The 22769-nt window shown below is 51.2% G+C and overlaps 1 protein-coding gene across 2 annotated transcripts in view; it reads right to left on the reverse strand.

The window, feature by feature from the left end:
* LOC144935193 (GDNF family receptor alpha-4-like) overlaps positions 1–17010 on the reverse strand; it is a 50328-nt gene extending 33318 nt beyond the window's left edge. The window contains exons 1-4 of one of the 2 annotated variants that reach the window (XM_078861678.1): positions 16230–17010; positions 13502–13918; positions 8098–8163; positions 3209–3545 (exon numbers count right to left, since the gene is read on the reverse strand). In XM_078861678.1, the coding sequence (XP_078717804.1) occupies positions 3209–3545; positions 8098–8163; positions 13502–13918; positions 16230–16290 (881 nt within the window). In that variant the 5' untranslated portion in view covers positions 16291–17010. The remainder of the gene's footprint in view (positions 1–3208; positions 3546–8097; positions 8164–13501; positions 13919–16229) is intronic. The other variant, XM_078861677.1, reaches the window with a different exon arrangement.
* Positions 17011–22769: the final 5759 nt, after the last annotated feature.

The raw sequence follows: 22769 nt of genomic DNA on the forward strand, positions 1-22769 counted from the left end.
TTTTAATCTGCGCGCGCCATTTACGCTTTGGCTCGTGTCCTGAACGTCACAAGTTGAGCATTGTTAGCAATGCATTTAGTAATTTATTTTTGAGAAGATTATATACGTATTTGGTCATTTTCACACATGCAGACTTGTTCTAGGGTTTTATATATATAGTATACCTCGATTACCAAAATCATCTCTAAAACAGCAGTGTATTTCCGGACATTATAGTTTTAAATAGATTTCAGGAATAATGAAACAAATATAAGGACGAGGTTTATTTTGAGTGCGCACGCTGCAACAGCCATGCCAGATGTTCCAGCGGGTCTCTGCCAACTACAGTTTATTGTTTTTTATTAGACTTTTATTATTATTCATCATCATTATTATTCAAGAACCCAAAGACACGGATGACAGTCCGGAGCAATATGTCCTGAAGTCGGGAGGGCATCGACGGGAAGCACTTGGGGCCCACTGCCCTACCACCACCGTGGGGGAGCAGTAGATTTGCAGGCCAGGGGGAAAATAGGCAATTACACCAGCCCACAGGGGATTATTGTGTCCGTCCGTCGTGCAGGGAGGGGCTGGGTGGGGAAGGAGGGGTTGGGTGGGGAGTGGAGGATGGGGAGGGGCTGGGTGGGGAGGGTGGGGCTGGGTGGGGAGGGTGGAGAGGGGCTGGGTGGGGAGGGTGGGGAGGTGCTGGGTGGAGAGGGTGGGGCTGGGTGGGGGGTTGGGAGGGGTGGGGCTGGGTGGGGAGCGGCTGGTCACCCCGTGGTGCCCTTATAAAACTCAACGTTTAACCTACTGATGCCGGCTTGTGCCCGCCCTCACAGTCGGGCATATTTGCGGAATACACCACGCCGCCGTAGACCCTGGCCATTGACCGAGCAACCCAACATTCCTACCAGCTCCCTCCGCAGGAATGTGTTTCACATGTCCAGTAGGGACACGTGGTCAGAACGTTACAACAACAAACGGTACAAAAACACTATCGGAGTGCAAAGTATAGGAAAATGAGGAAATCGCTCAAAAAAAAAACCATTACATATTAAACGAAACTATTTATATTTTACTAGGTAAGGCCCAATCAGCTATTGGCTCCTTTTTCTGAAGCGGCCAGGCCATCACGAATGATAAGCCTTTCGAAGTGGCCTATCCTGTGAAAGTTTATAGCAGCAAAATAATCTAAATAATCTTTAGAGGGAGAGGGAAGCGGGAGACGATAACAAGTAGCCAAACAAAGAACGAAAATAAAATAACACAAACGCGATGCCAGAATTTATCAATATTGTATTCTCCTCGGAAATGGTGGAGAGTCAAGAGACCCATCGCACCCCCCTCCCCTCTCTCTCGTCCTGATGCCCCAATGTTTCTGGCCGTTCATGCTGGCTTCAAAAAGAAACGGAGATGCAAGTCGCCTCCTCTGGTGGTACAGTCAATTGAGTGATCGATAGTTTTCCCACAAAAGGGTACACGCGTTGTGTTGTGAGTCACGTGCTACGATATTTGTATAAGTCCTGCGACGGCTCACCTTTTCTAAAGGTCGTATTATTTGAATACGAAATTCTATGCATATCTCACCATTGTAACCTCAACCAACCTCGCGTCTGCTTTTTTTCCCCCCTTTCTGTCTGTCCTGAGATAATACGCGCCTCGCTGACCTTTCGCTGCAACGTAAAGGGTCATTTATCCCAGCATGAATGCTTAACACGGATACCTGTTGTAGTCAATATTTTCATTGTCGAATTCTGCAGGCTTAGCTGGATGCACGATACTAACTGTGCAGAATACTTAGTCTACATCAACTAAAACGCCTCAATGAGCAGTCATCTTCCTACACAATTAGAATCGGAGCATTCTCTTGAACTAAAATGCAAAAAAAGGAAATTGCGAATAAACAAGTGTTCTGATAACCAATTACCGTTCTGTGAACTCGAACACTCTTCAGTGAATGCATTCATCGCAGCAAAGTGACACAAATTATACAAATTCAGGCAGGCAAGAAGCATATGGCAGTGAACTGATGAGGGATAATTAGACAAAAATTTGTTAAATCACAATTTTGTCAGTTGTTTGGTAAAGGGCGACAGTCGTCTATTTACATGTAAATGTATGCCTTTTTCAGCAGATTCCCCCTCTTCCCCCAACGAATAAATATGACTCATTACGCGAGGTTTTTGACTCCGGAGACAAAACACAAGCGCATTGCTCTTGGGCGCCTACGCTCACCTAGAGGTGAGACAGTCTGCCGGCCCTGCAGCCGTTGGGACTCGCGTTCTAAATCGCCACCGCCCCTGCAAGTCTCAAACGGTCAAGCCGTCCCCCCCCCCACCCGTAGCCTTAACAGACTGTTGGGACAAGTGCTATTCTTAGGTTTTTTCGGTAAAGTCACGTAGGTAAAAAATGAAAATTAATAAAAGTAAAATAAAAATCACGACGTTTCGGAGGCAACACAAGCTTCCGTCTTCAGGTGGAAGCTTGTGTTGTCTCCGAAACGTCGTGATTTTTATTTTATTTTTATTTGACTTTTATTAATTAAAATTTTTTATCTACGTGACTTTACCGAAAAAAACTAAGAATATGAATCCTTGCAGTCACGAATGCTTCAAATCTGGGATAAGTGCTGTTAGCAAGCACCTATGAAGGCCGGCACAGCACACGAGGGGATGGGTGGCCAGCACCGCGCCCGGCCGCCTTTGCCTCCCCGGTGGTGATGTTGACACACCGCCACTAGCTACTCATTTGAGGCTGACCTAGGGGAGGCCAACGAGCGATTCAGATAATCATCACTGGCGTTGGCCCGTGAGCGAACTCGAGCTGCCAGTTTTCTAAGCGCGGCGCGCTAACCACTAATCCTTGCTAATCTCTTCAAGGAATATAAACCATCACGCGAACTCATCCTCGCAGCGGCTTTTGGCTAGATATTGAACAAAGACGGCCACCGGATTGCACGCATTCGGATGCACTTCTGCGGCCGTCTGGAACGCTTTTTCTTCCGCTATTTGGAAGCCACCGGAACTACGTACTTTTAAATCTAAATAGAAATCTCATTTCTTTAAAACTGCCTTTTGCGTTTAGTTTGTTGTCCTTCCCCCGCACCTCCGATTAGCACGGTTGGCAACGTACGGCGCTAAAGAAGTTCAACATACACGCATACACACTCCACCGCTCCCCATGGGTACCGCGCGCACACACAACACACACGACCCGCCGCGTGACTCGCCTGCATATGTAGTTGCTTTTGCACTTGTTGTTGAGGCTCAGGCAGTTGGCCCGTTCGGGCTCCTCGTAGGAGCACGCGGGCACGATGGTCTTCCGCCGCCGCTCGGTGCACGCGAACTCGGCGCACGGGCAGAAGAGCATCCCGTGCGTCGAGTTGGCCGGCACGCGCTCGAAGAACTGCCGCAGGGCCTGGTGGCACTCGCGCCGGCGGCACACGTCGCCCTTGGGGGTGCACGTCTTCACGTACTCGTTCTTGAAGCGCGAGCATGCCTCCTCCAGGTTGCACGCTTTGGCCGCCGCCAGGCACGCGTTGCCCGACGTCGGGACGGCCGGGGGCCCTGCGGCGGGAGTGGTCGCGTCCGTTAGGCCTCGGGGCTGGCGGGCGAGCGGAGCGGCGGTCGCGCGCGTGCGAAGGTTTGCGCGCGCGCGCTGGACTTGCAGGCGCAGAGGTGGCCGGTTCGATTGGGCCTCCCAAGCGTGGCGGTTTTGACATTGGTGTGAGTTTTTCATAAATACCCCCTAACCAGTACCCCGTGCCCCTGTCCACCCAGCAATTTAAATGGGTAAAGCTGCGGTTATTCGCTCCGCAGATCGCGAGAGGTGGGGTAAAATGTGGGTACCTCCAAGACGTGGCCAGCATGGAAGACTAAGGCCACATCCCCTATCGAGGGAACTCTCTAGAGCTCCCTCGGGTGAAAGACCATTCTGCCAACAGTGGCGTGAGTGAGCAATTGCAGCGCTGCACCTTTACCTTTACGATAAGGTCACAAAGGTCAAGTCACAGTGGTGCTTATCTCCTGTTTAAAGACTTGTGCCAGGGGGAGGAAATACCGCATTCCGCTAGTGGAGGCGAGGCTATCCCCAGGGTTACCAATGTTGGCTTCTCACAAGTGGGACTCGTGTTGTTAGCTTTAGTCAAGTTTAGTGGAATGAAAGAGCAGAAAGACTGAATCGACGGTGATCAGGATTCAAACTCATAACCTCCTGATTACCGGCTGCGCACTCGAACCACTGCACTACTGAGCTGCGTTGTTTGAAAATGAAGCTCTCCAAATTTAATAAAATACAATGCACATGTTATATAGGCGTGTGGAATGTGCCTATGTAAAAAGAGTACTCACATCATTAGTGTTACAATGTACATAAGCCAAGTTTTTTTTTAATACGGATATTGTTCACGTAATAGCAGAAACATTAATGTTTCATTTGGAACATAAAAATAACGTGATTTACAGGATTAATGTTCCATCTAATTTGTATTCACATGTGTTATGCACGAAGATATTATTAATGAGTTTGTTTCATGCAAATACAAAATGCTTCAAATGACAGTTCAATGTAGCGTCTATTTTCTTTGTGATGATTCACATGTATTCATGCTCACAATCTTCATCTATATCTCCCATTTTACAAGATGTTTTATTAAGCATTGGATTGTGTTATTGACTTAAGTTAACCCCCATATGTACCCTAAGCACACAGGCAGGAAGCTTCCAGGTAGTAAGTAAACCTGTGTGGTGACTGAGCATTGAGGCTGAATACCTATCAGCAATCATAATAATTTGCAATGCTGTTGCGACAGTGGTACATTTCAATTATGTATCACAATATAAAATAATTATTATTTTGCCTTTCAAATGCAACATTCATTCGGAATATCAAAAGCATAATTTAATCCCAGTTGAAGATGGCACAGTGGGTGGTCTGCTAAGGGGCCGTCCATAAATGACGTCACGCACCTGGGTGGGGGGGGGTCAGACATTTGTGACGATGTTTGACGAGGGGGGGGGGGGGTTGAGAAATGTGACGTCACATCAAAATGCGCAACTTTAAATATATATAGACAACACGTTCTATTTAATTAAATAGACTTTTTAATAAATGTTTAATTTGTTTTGGGGGAGGGGCAGAGCTTTGTGACGTCATATTTGAGGGGGGGGGGTCTGACTTTTTGTGACGCCGTGTGACGATGGGGGAGGGGGGGTAAAAAATCGTCCAAAATCGCGTGACGTCATTAATGGGCGGTCCCTAAGACCAACTTGGCCTTAACGTAGTTTACGATTTGGAAAAATCTGAAGGTCATTTGCCATATATACACACGGCGGTCATAACTGCTGTTTATCCATGGCTAAATGAGTGAAAGACATCCAGCTCCCGCACTTCCTAGGGTAATTTAGGATGGAAACAGCATTTGTTTGATATGAATCCCTTTGAGCTTTCAATCACTCGCATTACACGTGGCCCAACTCGTTTCAGGTGGCCCAACAACGCATCACAGGTGGCCCAACGCAAGCGCGTACTCGCACTACCAATTGCTACCAACAGGCGGCTTTGGAAGCAGCTGCAAGAAAACGGCTCCTTGGAGGTGGAATCTGCCAAAGAGGCTGCTTTTGCTGCCCTCGTGTATAGATTCGGGGGCCCACGTCTGTCTCCACCCGTTCCTTCTCTGTGACACCACGCGTCGCAGAAGCTCACTATGCTAGCGGTGTAAATATTCATGTACAATGTTAATGGATACAAGGGGAGTCGGGGGAGTGTTGGTGGGTTTTTTGTATTCATAGTTGTATATCAATTAGTTGATGCTGTTAATGGTTAGCACACAACAGGCTTTGCAATTCAGAGGTCTTTGCTTCGATCTCCTGGCGTGGCGGTTGAAACAATGGGTCAAGTTTATTGAATCCACCCCAGCACCGCCTCTGCCCAGCTCAGCACCAACATGTGGAGTACACGACAGTTGTTCGTCAATCGGCAGGTCACGTGGTGTTGTGGGTAAAGTGTGAGTACTCACACACCCGTGGAAGAGTAGGCCAAGTACCCTCTCTAGAGCGGTTCTCTAGGGCCCCTTCTAGTGCCAGCCGCAGAGGCTACCAGTGGCGTTAGCAAGACATTGCAGGGCGACGTGGAAGCAAGCGGTTACTTGGCTTGGATACGGCAAGAAGTGGTCAAATAGGCATGATGTGCATGATGTGCGTGGCAGGGTGCTGTACGGCGTCTGCTTGCTAAAATATATTTCGCAATGGTATAATCCGATTTTAATAAATTAGCGTAATACATTTCCCCATTATATCGGTGCGACATTCAGGGAATTTGAGAGTAAAAGTTTGCTAAACATGAACATTTAATTAAATTCTAAGTTGTTGCATAATACAATCTAAAATGCTGCTGCATTTGTGGAAAAGAAAATTGGCAGAGGGTGGGTGGGAAAGAAACTTTATGAAAAGAATGAAAACGTTAAAAGAATATTTTCCTACGAACACAATTCTTTATAGAACCCCCCTCTCCGCCTTACCCCACCCCTTTAAAAAAATAGAGAGAGAACGGCCAACCCCGTGAAATTTCAACTGCAGCCTGTAATTAAGGAGGCGTACGACCTGCAACGTCGGTCTTAGTGACGTTTATTGTTGGAGCGTGCCATGAGCCTGGCAAAACGTGAATTCCATTTTTATTTTCTCATGGCGCCGATGTAAAGAACAGATGCGCGCGATGGGTTACGCGCGTGCTTGAAATGGAAAGTAAGATAAACTTATCCGTGCGATGAGAGAGGTCTTCTACGAGTTACTTGTCCAACTGAAAAAAGTTTCCTGGGCAACTGTCGATAGCCCCGCTACAAATGTATATACTCTCTGATGTGCTCATGTGTCCATGTATACTGCACGTTGTTTTGATGTATACTGTTCATTCTTCTGGGTATCCCAGGGGATAGCCGCTACAATGTACGCTGCGTGGCAGTTTTAAATAATGGTGCACATTTCTTAAAACGCCACCAGCCGCCTCTGTTCACCGGGCAGTATAATTAGGTGCACCAAAGTGAATCAACGGGGTGTGTGGGGTAAAGTGTGGGTACTGCCATCCCTTCCCAAATGTCTGGTCAGTGTGGAAGAGTAGGCCAAAATACTCTCGAGAGGGGCTCTTTCCAGTGAAGGCTCCATCCGATAGCAGTGGCATGAGCGGGCTATTGCAGGACTACGCCTTTACCGTTTTAGGAGTCTCGTTTAGGTCAGGGGTCGAGTCATTCCTTTATAGCTGTGGAGTTGATGAAGTGAGTACCACTTTGTGGGAAGTCAACATGTGGTCGTTACGTGGGAAACACTGGTCCCTGTTATTGGAATGTGGAATTTCACTATTGTGTCAGTACTGTTCATACGACATTAGCATTGCTCAGAAACCACATTTTAGCTATTAGGTGAATACCGGAGTGAGTGATGGACTGATATAAATTCTAATGGTGTTCTACAAGGGATATAATGTTAACGTAGAAAAAAAAGCAATACCGTCGAAGTTTCTGTTAATCAGTAGAACATTCAAAAATAAATATTTAGATTTTGAGCCCCTTTTAAAATTGTGGGATCAACTACATTTTTTAATTACATTTGTTGTTATTGAGCCTGGGCCAATGCATTGCATTTGAAGGTCTTGGATTCTGAATCCAGGCACGACTGCAGATGTCCCCAGGTAGTCGTGCGATGAAGCTGACGCCAAAGAGGCCAGAAGGCATTCAAGAGCTGCTGCTTCAAGTTGCAGGCAAGCAGTGGAACGCATTCGGGACGCCATCCACCCAGGAGATGGGGTGAAGAGGTAGCCACGTGTCACATTGGAGGAGCGTGCACGATGGCAACAGCTTGGGAAGTAAGCATTCATCCAGCAGTGGATTTACCACGGATGATGATGATGATGTTGATGATGATGGACTAAACTCACATATTGTTAATTAGCACTGTGCTCATATGCTGCACTATCGCATCTGTGTGTCACTGTGCTTACACGAAGGCCAGCTATATTATCTATTAAAGGGCCGTTTGGATGCGATTGCCAGTTTTGGACCGAGTCCACCGTTTTCTGCGCCGGTAATTTTGTACGGAGCAGGGGGGGGGGGTCCCTTTCAGTGCTTACCTGCCGCTAGTGCCTGCAGACGGTACGTGACGGGCTCGTAAGGGGAGCTCCCGTAGATGTGATCACCTGCCAACAACAACAACAAAATCAACACACGAGGAGATTGCAACACCCTTGGCGACTGAAATTAATTCGGCGCAAACACAACAGCAACAATACGCGCTCGGTACACGCGCATCGCCCCCCCTCCTTTTCCGCGATATTTGCTGCTGCTGTCAAACAGCCAGAAGCGAGACCCGGGGACACACAACGCACACACGCAAACAATTTCATACATCAGCGTAGAGCGTCAGCACACCATGTATGGCAATACGGAACCCGTGCCATAGAAACGTGGCGTTTTTGAAGCACTCGCTCGGCACCGCGGAACGAACGCGTCATCGGGGACATGTAGACCGTATATGCTACATGTTGACTTTCATGATGATATCGCTCCGTATGTGGGTGCTCGCGCGTGTGTGTGTGTGTCTCTGTGTGTGTCTGTGTGGTGGGGAGCGGTGGTGTAGCGGTTAGCGCGCTGCGCTATGAACCCAGCGACCCGAGTTCAATTCCCGCTCACGGCCAACACCACAGTGACGATTATCTGAACCGGTCCCGGGCCTCCCCTAGGTCGACTCAGCCTAAAATTAGTACCTAGTGCGATGTGTAAACATCAGCACTGGGGAGACAAAGGCGGCCGGTGCTTAGGGCTGGGGAAACCAGCTCCTCGTCTCGTGCGCCGTTTTGCCCTAAATAGGGGGGCTCGCCTACAAACACTTTGGCCCCCTCTTTCTTTCGCATGGCTGATGGAGACGCAGAGCGAACAGCTACAATTTCACATTTAGTGTGGCACTGGCCCCTCCTCCCGCCCCACCTAACAAGGTAATGTCGGCTAACAAAAACAACGAGAGGGGGGGGGGCGAGGGGATGTTTTATGAGTCTTTTGTCATTGGCACGTGCACAAGACATGGCACGGCACGGCAGAAATCCAAAACGTTCGTTACAGGAGTTGTTGCAGCCCGGAGGGGTGGGGGGCGCATTGCAAAGCGATGGTAAATGGTCTCGTGTGACACCACCCCACCCCCCACCCCCTTGATGTGGGGGGCTCGCTTTGTGCCTGGGGCTCATTCTCAAAAAAAGCCTCCACCACCACCAACAAAGACAAATATCCCCCGTATAGCCTGTACAGACTGTTAGCGAGCACCTATGAAGGCCGGAACGGCACACGAGGGGGTGGGTGGCCAGCACCACGCCCAACCGCCTTTGTCTCCCCAGTGGCGATGTTTACACACCGCACCAGGCACTTATTTGAGGCTGAGTCTACCTAGGGGAGGCCCAGGACTCGTTCAGATAATCGTCAGCGGGCTTGGCCGTTGAGCGGAAATCGAACTCGGGTCGGCAGGTTTCGTAGCGCAGCGTAGCGCTAACCACTACACCCACCGCTCCCCACCAACACCATCACCACCACCACCACCCCCCACCCACCCACCCGCTCGCAAGGACCCGAGTGACTGTCTGACGACGCAGGAACACGCAGTGAAGGTCGTCGGCACGTGTCCCTCGTGCACGCGGGACACAGGCGGTGGGTGGGTGCGGGGGGGGGGACACTTATCATCAACTGCCACCAGACATTGCCAGTGGCCTTTGTTTTCAAAATATGAATTTGGTGGGACATTGATAATAGGTCACGTTTCAAGTTATTGATTTTTGTTTACCAACAACGAATCCCGCGCTGCTCCTCCTCCTCCTCCCCAGTAGTCACATCCCTCATCGTCACCACCACCACCGTCACCACCAACGTCACCACCACCGTCACCACCACCACCGCCACCACCACCACCGTCACCACCACCGTCACCACCACCACCGTCACCACCACCACCGCCACCACCACCACCGTCACCACCACCACCACCGCCACCACCACCATCGTCACCACCACCACCACCGTCACCACCACCACCGTCACCACCACCACCGCCACCACCACCACCGTCACCACAACCACCGTCACCACCACCACCGCCACCACCACCACCGTCACCACCACCACCGTCACCACCACCACCGTCACCACCACCATCGTCACCACCACCACCGCCACCACCACAAGGGTGCTCTGCGGTTCCTGCGTAGCTGTAAAGCATATTCACTTTTACGAGTTGTACCTTACAAAGTAATTGGGTCCATTATTTTATTTGGGCGGCTTCTCTCCCTTTCAATGGGCATGTGTAGGGAGCTCACGCCTCGGCATGCCCTGGTTAACCATCACCGTTACACGGGCTAATATTTGATTATCGCATCTGCGAGCCGACGTCGCGAGAGCAATTTGAGTTCCCTGACCTTACCCAAGCGTAAAAAAAATATACACATTCTGCACTGCCCTCGATGGATAACGAGCGTCCGAATACTATAGGCGGAATGCAGGTGCGATAATAAATCCAAGGTACGTATGTTGAACTTCTTTCGCACCGTACGTAGCCAACCGTAATAATCGGAGGCGCGGGGGAATGACAACAAAAAAGCAGCAGGAGGCCAAGCCATGATCAATCGAAACACCGGCGGGGCGCGTGTAATATGAATGTTGATTTGCAGCACCGTGCTCTCGAATGCGGAATGGGTTTTCAGCCACTGCAGCGAGTGGCCCACGAATTTAGCTAATTTATTCTTGAAAGCACCATCAGGGTAACATCCTGGCGTTTCAAAACTGTTTCCAAGTTGTCACAGTTTCTCCACTCCGGAGGGCCGAAAAAAGTATTGGAATTTCATTTGGAAGAAAAAAGTCCACAGATAATGCAATCTAAATAGACGGTCGTTGAGTGGTGGTGGTGGTGGTTATGGCATGGGGAGGGTTTAATCCAGCAGTGGATTGATCATGGCCACTACTGCTGCTGCTAATGATGCTGACGATTACACTAATCCAGTAGCGTCCGTCTCCCCGTGCGTGAATTGTGAAGGCGCTCGCTCTCTCGACGACCACAAGTGCCCCAAACGCAGACAATTATGGGAGTGACCAATGCACAAACGAGGGAGGACACTGGAGTTGCACGTTACACGTGGCGCGCGCGGGGGGGGGGGGTACTGAGCCAGGGCCAAGTGCGCTTTGCTATTTACACCACAATTAGTTGAAAAGGAAATGTGACAATCGCCTCCGAGGCCGTGGCGCAACATGCGCCTGGCGTCGTTCGGAGGGCGCGGGGGAGAGAGAGAGAGCGAGAGAGCGAGAGAGGCCACATTCATCATCCAGCGCGAATCGTCCACATGCGCGTGTGCGAGACCGCAACCAACCCTCCCTCCCTCCCCGTGCCTTTCAATAAAGCTCAATAACAAAGACAAGCGAATGTAAAGAAGCGAGCGGCGTGCCGGCCGCGTTGTTGACATCGTTTTCTGTGGGGTCGTGCGGGCCGCGCGCGCGCGTGCATCACGGTGGAGTTTGCAGGGCTCCGGGAGCTACCGACGAGCCCGAGATGGACTGGACGCGCCTGAGCGAATGACCGCCGCGTATCCCAGTATTATTGGACGTGGGTCATTAATTGTGGCAAACCTCGGGACTTTTATGCATGCACGTGACCAACAGTGCCGTTGCTTTATCGCCGTTTCCACGCTGATTGGTGGAGGGCCCTATGGTTAATGTCCCGGTGCGGCAGGGGTAAGAGGTGCGAGCGAGACACACACGGATGAGAAATGCGCCGTTAAACGGGGGACAGCAACGCAGCGATTCCATTTAGCGTGGATGCTAGGAAGACACTGCGAATGAATTACAAAGACAAAGACCCCCCCCCCGTATAGCCTTAACAGACTCTTGGGCCAAGTGCTGTTAGCGAGTAGCACGTATGAAGGCCGACACGGCACCCCGAGGGGTTTGTGGGTGACCAGCAATCACCACCGGCCGCCTTTGTCTCCCTCGTGACGACGTTTAGACATCGCGCCAGGTACTCATCTGAGGCTTGGTCAACCTCGCGGACGCCGAGGACCGTTTGAGATAATCGTTTGAGATAATCGCTTGAGATAATCGTTTGAGATAATCGTTTGAGATAATCGTTTGAGATAATCGTCACCGGTGTTGGTCGTGAGCGTGGTTCGAACTCAGGTAGCCGCGTTAGTGGCGCAGCGCGCTAACCGCTACGCTACCGCTCCCAACTGAGGAATTAACCACGACGACAGCATGCACGGCAATCACTCGCTCGCTCGCTGGGCTCCGCGCGTGTACTTGCACGCGGACCGACACGACTGGTTTTGCCACTGGTGAGGAACCCCTGGAGCGGTGGCGCAGTGGTTCGCCGGCTGTCGCTCTGAACTCAGCGTGACCTCGGTTTCATTTCTCGGCCACGGCAAAACAAATCCCTGCTCCCCCCGTACCCAAGAATTCACCAAGCCCGCAATGGCCAGCGTGCTGAAGTATGTCCAAACAGCCCCTCTCACATGACCGAGGAAGCATGACGAAGCCTTCATTCAGCAGCGGATAGATCAAGGGCTCGAGGAGGGAATCCCCTAGACTACAGGAGGCACGCGCGCGCGACACGTGACTGCTGTCGGCCCGGGTCTCTTCAGGCTCCCAAGTCCACAGGGCGGATTGCCACAAATCTCAATATAATAAGAACACCTTCTTGGTTCTTTCGGTAAAGTCACGTAGAAGGGAAGTAATAAAAGAATAAAAATAAAACATAATAAAACGCAATTCTCACGACGTTTCGGCCACAACGCAAGCAGCCGTCCTCAGGTGAAGAACAGGTCTGTCGGGAAGACAGCGTCGAAAGAACCAAGAAGATGAATCCCTGCAGTCACGAAAGCTTTAAATCGAAATATAATAAGAACGCATCAAGAATAACGCATCTCTTTACATCTTTGAGCGTATGTCTCAGGCGTCTCTTTGAAGAAGTCGCAGTAGTTAAAACAAGGAATGGAGCACCATGGATATGAGTCGACATTATCCCCAAGGTGTCCTTGAAAAAAAATTAGAGCGCCATAATTGTGCGGAGTTTGAACACACACAGAAGGATAAAGATTCCCCGTATAGTCGTTCACAGACTGTTGGGGCAAGCGATGTTAGCGAGCACCTATGAAGGCCAGAATGGCACACATGGAGGTGGGTGACCAGCACCACACCCGGCCGCCTTTGTCTCCCTCGTGGCGATGTTTACGCATCCATCACACCAGGCACTCATTTGAGGCTGAGTCGACCTAGGGGAGACCCAGGAGCGGCTTGGATAATCGTCACCGGTGTTGTCCGTGAGCGCGGGAATCGAATTCTGGTCGCCGGGTTCGTAGCGCAGCGTAGCGCTAACCCATACACCCCCCCCCCCGCACTTAGAGACACACACAGACACATGCCACACAGGAGCACCCACGCAGCCACGCGCGCGTCTCTGTCTCTCTCCGCACACGCTGGGGGGTGGTGATGGGGAGCCCGCGCGCCATCCCCCACCTTGCACGAATCCCTGGTGGATGCTCCAGTAGATGCGCAGGCAGTGCTTCTCTTTCTTCATCCCACGGCGACAGCGGCAGTCGGAGAGGGGTCCCGCTTGGAGCGCCTCGGCCGCGCTCACGCACTCGTTGCGCGCGTCCGGACCCAGCAGCATCTCGCCGCTGCCCGCCAGGCACTGACGCAGCGTGCGCAGCGTGCTGCTGCACTTGAGGTCGGCGGTGCACAGCTCGTTGCCCTTGACGCAGTCCACCCGAGGGGTCGTGTGGGCCGCCGAGCCCGAGGCGTGGCTGGCCCCGCGCAGGGCGGGCAGGGCCCCCGCGGCGGTCTTCACCACCGCGGCGGCCCCGACGCCGCCAACGCCGCCGCCGGATGATCTCCAGGCGGTCGCGGCAGAGCCAGAGGCGGCGAAGTAGCTGTCTGTGAACGCGTGTGAGTGTGTGAGTGTGGGAGTGTGTGTGTGTGAGTGAGTGAGTGTGAGTGAGTGTGAGTGTGTGTGAGTGAGTGTGAGTATGTGAGTGTGAGTGAGTGTGTGTGAGTGTGTGTGAGTGTGTGTAAGTGTGTGTAAGTGTGAGTGAGTGTGCGTGAGAGTATGTGTGAGTGTGTGTGTGAGTGGGAGTGTGTGAGTGTGTGTATGAGTGTGTGTGTGTGTGAGTGTGTTAGTGTGTGTGTATGAGTGTGTGTGAGTGAGGGTGTGTCAGTGTGCGTGATTGTGTGTGTGTAAGTGCGTGAGTGTGTGTGAGTGAGAGTGTGTGAGTGTGTGTGTGTCAGTGTGCGTGATTGTGTGTGAGTGTGTGAGTGTGTAAGTGCGTGAGTGTGTGGAGCGGTTAGTGGCGCTGCGCAACGAACACGACTTCCATTACCGCTCACGGCCAACATCGGTGACGAATATGTGAACCGGTCGTGCGCTTTCCCCTAGGTCGACTCAGCCTCAAATGAGTACCTGGTGTGATTGGTAAACAAACATCGCCACTGGGGAGACAAAGGCGGCCGGGCGTGGTCCTGGCCATCCACCCCTTCGTGTGCCGTTACCCTTTCATGTGCTCGCTAACAGCACTTGCCCCAGCCGTCTGTTAAGGCTATACGGGGGATCTTTGTCCCTGTAGTAGTTAGTGGCCCTGCATTAATAACCTGGTCACCAGAGTTAAACACCCGCACACGGCCCACGTGACGAATATCTGCATCGGTCCTTGGCCTGCACCTGGTCGACTCAGCCTTAAGTGAATACTTTGTGTGGTGCGTAAACGTCGGCGCTGGGAAGACAAAGACGGCCCGGTGGGATTCTGGCCTCACCACCCCCCTCGTAAGCCGGGATCGGCCTTAAATAAGTGCCCGCTGACATCACTTGTCCCAACGGGTCCGTGAAAGCTCTACATTGTCGGCCTTAATTACTGAACTTGCTCAGCATCATCAGCTGCACGTGGTACTTGAATCTGTACAGGGCCTCTCCCAGGTCCACTCAGCCTTCGATGAGTGCCGGGTGCGCTTCGGCAGCAGCAGCAGCAGCGGCAGCAGCGACAGCAGCATCACTGGGGAACGATGAAGGTTGGCCGCGGAATCTGGACACATCGCCTGTTGCGATGTTGCGAGCCAAAATAGGTGCTCGCTAACAACATCCCTCGATCGGGCCCTTTAGCGCGCTCGTTGTATTTTCGTCGAGCGCATGTCAAGGATCCCGCCGATGGGTCGCCGTGGGGGAAGATGTGCTGTCTCCGCGGCGCGGGTTGCTTTTTCTCGCCGGCTGCTGTCTGGGCTTTGCGTTAAATACATCAGCGGGTAATTTAGACACGACGCCAATTGTCTAACGAGCTGCACAATAACGCCACTTGGTCGTGCAATTAGCGATTCCCATCACGGGAGTGTTTTCGGAGAGGCATTTCCTATACTTCTTCCGCTAAAAGTGTCCCCCTGCTGCGTTGCGCACGCATCTGTGTGGTCGAATGACATCGGTGCGCCTCCCGTAGATGCATTCACGCGGTTTCAAAGCCGTCGTCGAGTAGCCTTGATCCTACCGGATTTCTTTTTTTTACAGTTTGGTTTCAAAAGCGATATCTCACGACGAGTTCATGAATAAAACATTCTCCGATGGAGAACGGGTGGAAGAAAGAAGAAGAAAAAAAAACCCACCCCCATCACGATCTTACAAGCAAGGCAAAGGCTTTGTCGGGGCAGCATTGCCCCCTAAAACACCGGGCTACCATTCTACACGCACATCGCACGCGTGGAGAATCGTAGCCCCGTGTCCCCCTTCCTCCGCCCGAGAAGCTGCTGCTGCTGCTTTCTTTCTCTGCGAGTGTGGCATCGATGATATGCGCAACAGAGGTTTTTGCGGGTGCGATCCACGTCTGTCAAAGCCGTGTTTGTTTATTTGTAAACACTCTACCAGACTGGCGTGCGTTACGTGTGCCTTAACACCTATTTCTTATTATTTTAATTTCCGTATTTTTAAAAAGTCGTTTAAAAATAAAAACACGCGCATATCTGTGCTACAGTCCACTGTTGTATGTGCCACGTAGCACGCTCCCTTTAAGCCAAAAATAAACGTTTGCTGACTAACATCTTTTAAAAAATACGACATTCATTCATAAGGGAATCGCGTTCTTTGGACGGGCGATTCACGTTCACCATCACGCGAACCCAATCTATGGGCATCATCGACATCGGTCAGGGGCCAAGAGGCGCGAACTTTGCGCTGCCCGCGATTGTTGCGCATCGCTCGTCGCTTGCTCACCTGCTGCCAGAGGAAGCGTGGCTCCCAGCACGATCATGGCGATGGCGCAAATGAAATCCATCTTCTCGCAGGTGGAGCAGGAGGAGGAGGCAGCGGAGGAGGCGACGCGCTCACGGTCAGCTCCCAGTTGGCGAAGAGCTCAAAGTAATTCTAGTGGCTGCAAATGGACGTCGGCCCCTTTTCGTTAATTCCAGCGCTGCGGTGAACGGCGAGAAGCGCAGCGATGGCGCGACTCGGTGCTGGGCTGACGCTGCGCCTGCAGCCGTCCATGGTCCGATTGGGGGGCCCCCCTCCGCGCTCCTCCAGACTCCCCGACGCGTGATACGTCCGGCGACTCTCCCTTCCCTGCGATTCTCGTCTTCCTTCAACGGGGGGCTTCACGTTCCTCCTTTATCACTCTCTCTCTCTCCTCTCTCTCTCTTCCTCTGTCACTTTACACCCGTTCTCACTTGCGTGCTGCTGGCGCTCTTGTGTTTGTCTTGCCGCCCTGCCCCTTACACTTTGCGCCGTGTTCTAATGACGCATTCGGCGCGGCCAGAAGAGCGCGCATGAACCAAGAATTGCGCTCTTCTGCCCAGAGATCCAGGAGAGACAGCCAAGAGGCAATGAGAGATGGAAGAGAGTACGGAGAGGGAGAGAGAGAGACAGAAAGAGGGCGGAGAGGGGAAACGCGCTTTCAGCGCCCGTCAGTGTTGGGGTCCGCGGATCAATGAGGAGCTTGACGGTTTCGGGGTTTGCCTCCCCACACCACCACCACTCTTCCTCCTCCTGCTCCTCCTCCACTCCCCTCCCGCCCCGTCACAACAGACACAGGCAGCAGTAGCGGCGGCAGCAGCAGCAGCAGGCGCTATGCGCAAAGCGGCGAGTGCGCGCTCACCGCTGCTGCTGTTACAGCGTCAATCTCCGCGCTGCGCTCAGTCGCTCCACATTATCCGTCGTCCGAAGAAGTCGCGGTTGTAAAAAAAAAGATAAAGGAAAATGAATAAAAAAAAGAGTCCCCGAGCTCGCTCACACACGTTCGTCCCTGGGCACCCCGTAGGACAGGCGCACGTAACACGCGGGCCCAATTATTAGCTCCTAAAAAGAAAATAAGCGCAGAGCCACCCGGCGCGTGAACACACGCTCCGTCATTACGCGATGGTGTGTGTAAGGAAGCGCATTAATTGTGCGAATTAAGGACAGCGAAGTTGAGCCATCCGAAGAGAGAGAGAGAGGAATTAACAGCGCGCAGCGTGTGCGCATTTCCAGTTTACAATCCCGCGTCGCCTCTGTAAGCAAGCTATCAAATTAAAACAAAACCCGGGGTTAAATAACAGAGAGCACGCCTTATTATCGTTGTTTTCCCTTTACGAGCTGACGCGCTACGCAAATAGTTTCCAACAAAGAGCCATCACCGTGCCCGTGCGGTGCCGGATTGGCTTTGGGTTGAGTCCGTCTCGCTTTGGCTGCAGTGCCCGAGGCGTGGGGGCGTGTGGGTCTGTGGTTGTGGTGGTGGCGGTGGTTGTGGTGGTGGTTGCGGTGGGGAGGGGGGATGTGGGGACGGAGAAAGATCGGAACTTGCGAGCGAGTTTCAAAGACACCAATGTCATTTCGTGTGAAACAGCACCGCAATCACGCAGCAGCAGCAGCAACAACAATGATTTTTGGGGTCAAAGGTAAATGGAGCTAGCTGGAAAATAATTGTGCTCGTGAAGGGCTTTACGACCCAATTCTAATAATCGTGGTTGGTGATGGGGGGGGGTCATTCGAGAACATGTAAGTCTTAATGCGTCGATGTGTGATCGGACGCTCGAACAAATACGAATATAAGAGTCTTGACGCACGAGACTGCGAAAGCGATCGTGCGTGGTGTAATGCGCGAACTTATTATCTTTAAAAAAAAAAAATTTCACGTGATTTTTTGCGGCGTTTAAAACGGTCACACGCGTCACGTTGTGATGCGGCCATTGACGTCAGCGCGAGGCGCATCTGGCCCCACCACAACATCCGAACCACGTAATTACTTGAGCACTGAAAGCCGCAGTCAGTGAGAGGTAATTACCACGGGGGGGCGGGGGGCCGGGGGGGGTGGGGTCGCCTTCTCCAGTGGAAATTCCCATGTTCGAGTCTAGATCGAGATCCGGCCCCAACCCCTCCGTCTCTCCTCCGCCACAAGTGACTGATTGTCTTGGCTGTGAAAGCGTCTTTTATTGAGCTCCCTTCGCCACATCGTTATCTCCATGCTCACTGTTGCCTTTCGGATTATTGTCATGCAACAAAGCAAGGAGGCAACCCTCCTCCCTTCTCAGCCCCATCGACGTGTCGCCGTCTGTACGGCGTCTTGAGATGCGGTCCGAGTCCGACGTTCAACACATGACGAACAGATTCTCTACAAATGTTGATTTGAAGCTTTCGTGACTGCAGGGATCCATACTCTTTGGTTCTTTCGGTAAAGTCACGTGGGTAGAAAATAAAATAAATCACGACGTTTCGGGCGCAACACAAGCGTCCATCATCAGGTGGGAAAGCATGGTCTGCTGCTGAGGCAGACTGTTTTAGAAGGTTTGAAATGGGTGTAGCTCAAGGGTTATAAAGAAGTGAATGGGGCTAGTGATGTTAATGTGAGAGATTAGCATGTAACTGTAAGATAGGAGAGTAGATTATCTACTGTGAGTGAACGCACGTTTAACTTATTTCGCATCGAACGCAGCCAAGCGTGATAATCGGAGGTTGCGGGGAAGGACAGCGACACTAAACACAGAGAGCAGTTCTCAGGAAATGACAATTCCACGTTCTCACGCCGGAGCAGATCCCAGACCCGTGTAACATTCATTGGTTGCTGACAACGAGCGGCGCGTGATTTCGACCAAGTGGATTACTATCGGCATCGAGGAGCGTTACAGAGCCCGATTAATACGACGTCTTATATAACCCCACGTACACATTGCGTCTCGACTTTTCCGCTTTAAATGTACGATAATCGTTTGTTTATGTGTCGTTTCTCTCACTTGATACAGCTATCGTGCTGACGGTTCCACCTGAAGACGGAAGCTTGTGTTGCCTCCGAAATGTCGTGATTATTATTTTATATTTATTTTACTTTTATTAATTTTACATTTTCACCTACGTGACTTTACCGAAAGAAACCCCAAGAATATGAATCCTTGCAGTCACGAAAGCTTTAAATCTAGAATTAACTCCCATGCTCTTCGCCCTTGCCAACACAATCGCCTTGCCCGGCATTGCGCCCTCTCTTGGCGACGACTCGCACATCGCCGTCTGTGTCGACGCCACGACGGGACACACGTCCACGTCGTCGTGTCGCGCTGTGCGCAAGCTGCCCGCCACTCACCTCGCTGGGCGGTCGCCCCGTTGATTAGCGGACACGCACGAGGATGTCCCGAGTAATAAAGTGTCGCCAAAGGTGTTCGCCAGGAGGTACGAATTGTAAGCCAAACGTAACGCGTAAAACGCCCGATAAGAAAGCGTAAACATCCATCAATCGTCAACGCGGAGTCCACCGAACGCAGAACAATGCGCCTGTAAATAGAGACATGATACCTGCCAGCGAGGCGAGTCAACAGCGGAGTCATGCCAGTGTAATTAACGCACTGTAGTTACATCTGTTTGGGTTTCCATTGCAGCAGAACATGTCTTTGTCGTGATGGAAAGGAAAAAAAAACGCGACGTAGATTTATTCAGTTTGTGTTTCGGGTTATTGTTGATTGCGCGCGTGGTTTCAGGGCACGATTATTGTTGTTGTATGTTCAAAGAAGTTTCCACAATCTTGTTGAAAGGCGCGTGTATGACGCGTTGACTCACGTATGTCATATGTAGGCTGGGAATACCTGCTCCACAGTCACGTCCTCCCTTCTCTACGCTTACTAAACATGGACTCCCTTTAAAGGAAGATCTGCAACGGGTTGAAACATTCACGCTGGCCTGCCTACGATCCATCCAGGGTTTAACCAGACTGGATTGTGTCAGCAGTTTTCATATTTTTGAAAGATCTGGACACAGACCCATTAGTAAGCTCCTCCGGCAGGCGAGGCTGCGTTGGCTTGATCATGTAGCCCGTATACCCAGCCATCGCAAGCCCAAACAGCTTCTGTTTGGCCGGACAGAGGGGCTAAACAGGCATGATACGGGCTCAAGTATAGCTGGGCTGATGTGGTACATGACGATGTGGAGACTTGCCGATGACTCGTACCAGTGGTGTCAAGATCGGCTTCTGTGGAGGAGGCTCGTGAAGGACGCTACTGGACAGTTGAAGGCAGTCGCCCTCCAACAGCAACGGAGGGCAGAGGAGCGACGCTCACAACAACGAGAGGATCGCCGGGTGGATAAAACGCAGCACGATGCCACAGTGGGGAGCACAGGTGGTGCATCTGTCAGTCTACCAATAATACCTGGCCCTGTGCCGTGACCTCCTGTAGGGGAAGCCTTAGGCACTTCACGTGGCCTCCACACGCACCTGGCCTGGCACGAGCATTGTGTTGACGTCACCGGCACTTGGTGGCGAACGGCGTTTCTTGTTGGACATTTGTGTTGAGATGTAACGTCTCGCTGATGTACACAAGGTGCTTCAAAAAAATGTGAACACTTCCGAGAATTTGCAACACTGCCACAATACACGTGCCTCCGGGCTCTGGAGACCACCTGGAGAAGATTCCAGTCACATGTTGACAATGATGGCGAACAAGTGGAGACTCTTTGACTTTTTTAAGCTATTAACATACATTTCTTATCATGGTAGTATCCGTTCTTTTTCCATAAAAAAACGATAGTCCCATATAAGTATTAAAACAAAATGTAAGCACCCTATATACAGTATGCATTTGACATTGCAAAAACGATGGTTGGGGTTTTCTTTTATATAAGAGTATTTAAACATGAGCAATGAAGTCCATGAAATAGATACAGCAAAAACGACTTAAAGAAACTGTTTATATTTGGTTAAACGGCAAAAAAAATCCAATTACGGATCTTGACTTTAGATACTACTATATAGTACACATAGTTACTCATCATTAAGGCAAGTCTTTGAGCACATTGCACATTTAGTAAAGGGCCCAATTCCAAGACTTGCACCTGCTTGGCTAGCGTCGTCATATATTTACTGTGGATGTACGCGCTGTCATTACATGTGCTGAACACAGCACGTGTAATGACAATGGTGAGCGGTAGTGTAGCGATGAGCACGCTGCGCTACGACTCTGGCGACCCGAGTTCGATTCCCGCTTACGGCCAACACCGGTGACGATTATCTGAATCGGTCCTGAGCCTCCCCCTAGGTCGACTCAGCCTCAAATGAGTACTTTGTGCGGTGGGTAAACACCCCCACTGGGGACACAAAGGCGGTAGGGCGTGGTGCTGGCCACCAACCCCCTCGTGTGCCGTACCGGGCCTTCATAGGTGATTCGCGCTAACAGCACTTGCCCCAACAGTCTTTTAAGGCTACACGGGGGGCGGGGGATCTTTGTCTTTGTGTTCAGCACCGCCGGCCAGCGGACAGCGCTGCAAGGAGAGCTCCAGCACAGGTGTGCGCGCGCGGAGTCTGAAACGCAACACGCAGCAGGCTGTTTTCCCTGTACACACAGAGGCACGGCTGGGGCATAAAGTCCCTCCTGATAAATGGAAACGGGTGCGAGGGTGTTTACCGACTTGGCGAGTACAGCACCGGCGGGCTCTATCTTCGACTGAGCCGTGTGCGGCGCAAATGTGTTGTTTTTCCTCCCCCATATTGCGTAGGTGGTGAAAGTTGAGTTTGCGATGGCTTTCCTTTAGACCACCGCCGCTGACCTTCACGCGAGCGAGCGAGCGAGGGAGTGTGTGTGTGTGGATCTGTATTAATGCGATGTACGCACGTGCAGACGGCGCGCGCGCGCGTGCGTATTTATTAATCAACATTAAAACACGAACAGAGGCAACGTAATACAACGATACAACGGCCGAGCGTGCTCTTCTTGTAGTGCAATGGCAAATAGCAACCGTGTCACTCCTCGCGAGGATAGGTCATTGCTACGACATTTGGCCCTTGATATTGCTTTTAAAATGAGTAAACATTGCGCGTTTTAACCAAACAGATGTCCGACGAATATTATGCCTATGCACACACAGTTTTATTAGGGCAGCCCTGCGTTTAATGCTGGTGACAATAAACGCAATGAAACGCTGTGAAATCGTGCAAAAAAACAAAGGGGAGGCTAAATGTGGCCTGGGAACAGTTTGGCCTTTTTTTTTATTTTTGTTGTTGTTGAAAGGGCCAAGGGAAAATGATTATTTTGGAGGTGTGGACATCGCATTGTTCTATTAATGCCACGTGTTCACACCCAATACCCATCGAAGCGGAATCTTTCACATGGGTGCCTTTCGAGGATTTAGAGCTATATTTAACACGGACACTAATTCAGAATGTGGTGACATTTCGTATGCACGTCCAAATGTATTCAACAAATCGCTTAACGTAGTGCACTAAGTTGTCATGCAGACTTTTTAATTTTGCATCCTCAGCGGGCAGTCCTTAATCTGTGGTCACATAAAAAAGAAACTCTGTTCACC

This window comes from Lampetra fluviatilis, chromosome 12 (genome assembly GCF_964198595.1).
Source record: "Lampetra fluviatilis chromosome 12, kcLamFluv1.1, whole genome shotgun sequence".
In the NCBI taxonomy this organism is placed as follows: Eukaryota; Metazoa; Chordata; class Hyperoartia; order Petromyzontiformes; family Petromyzontidae; genus Lampetra; species Lampetra fluviatilis.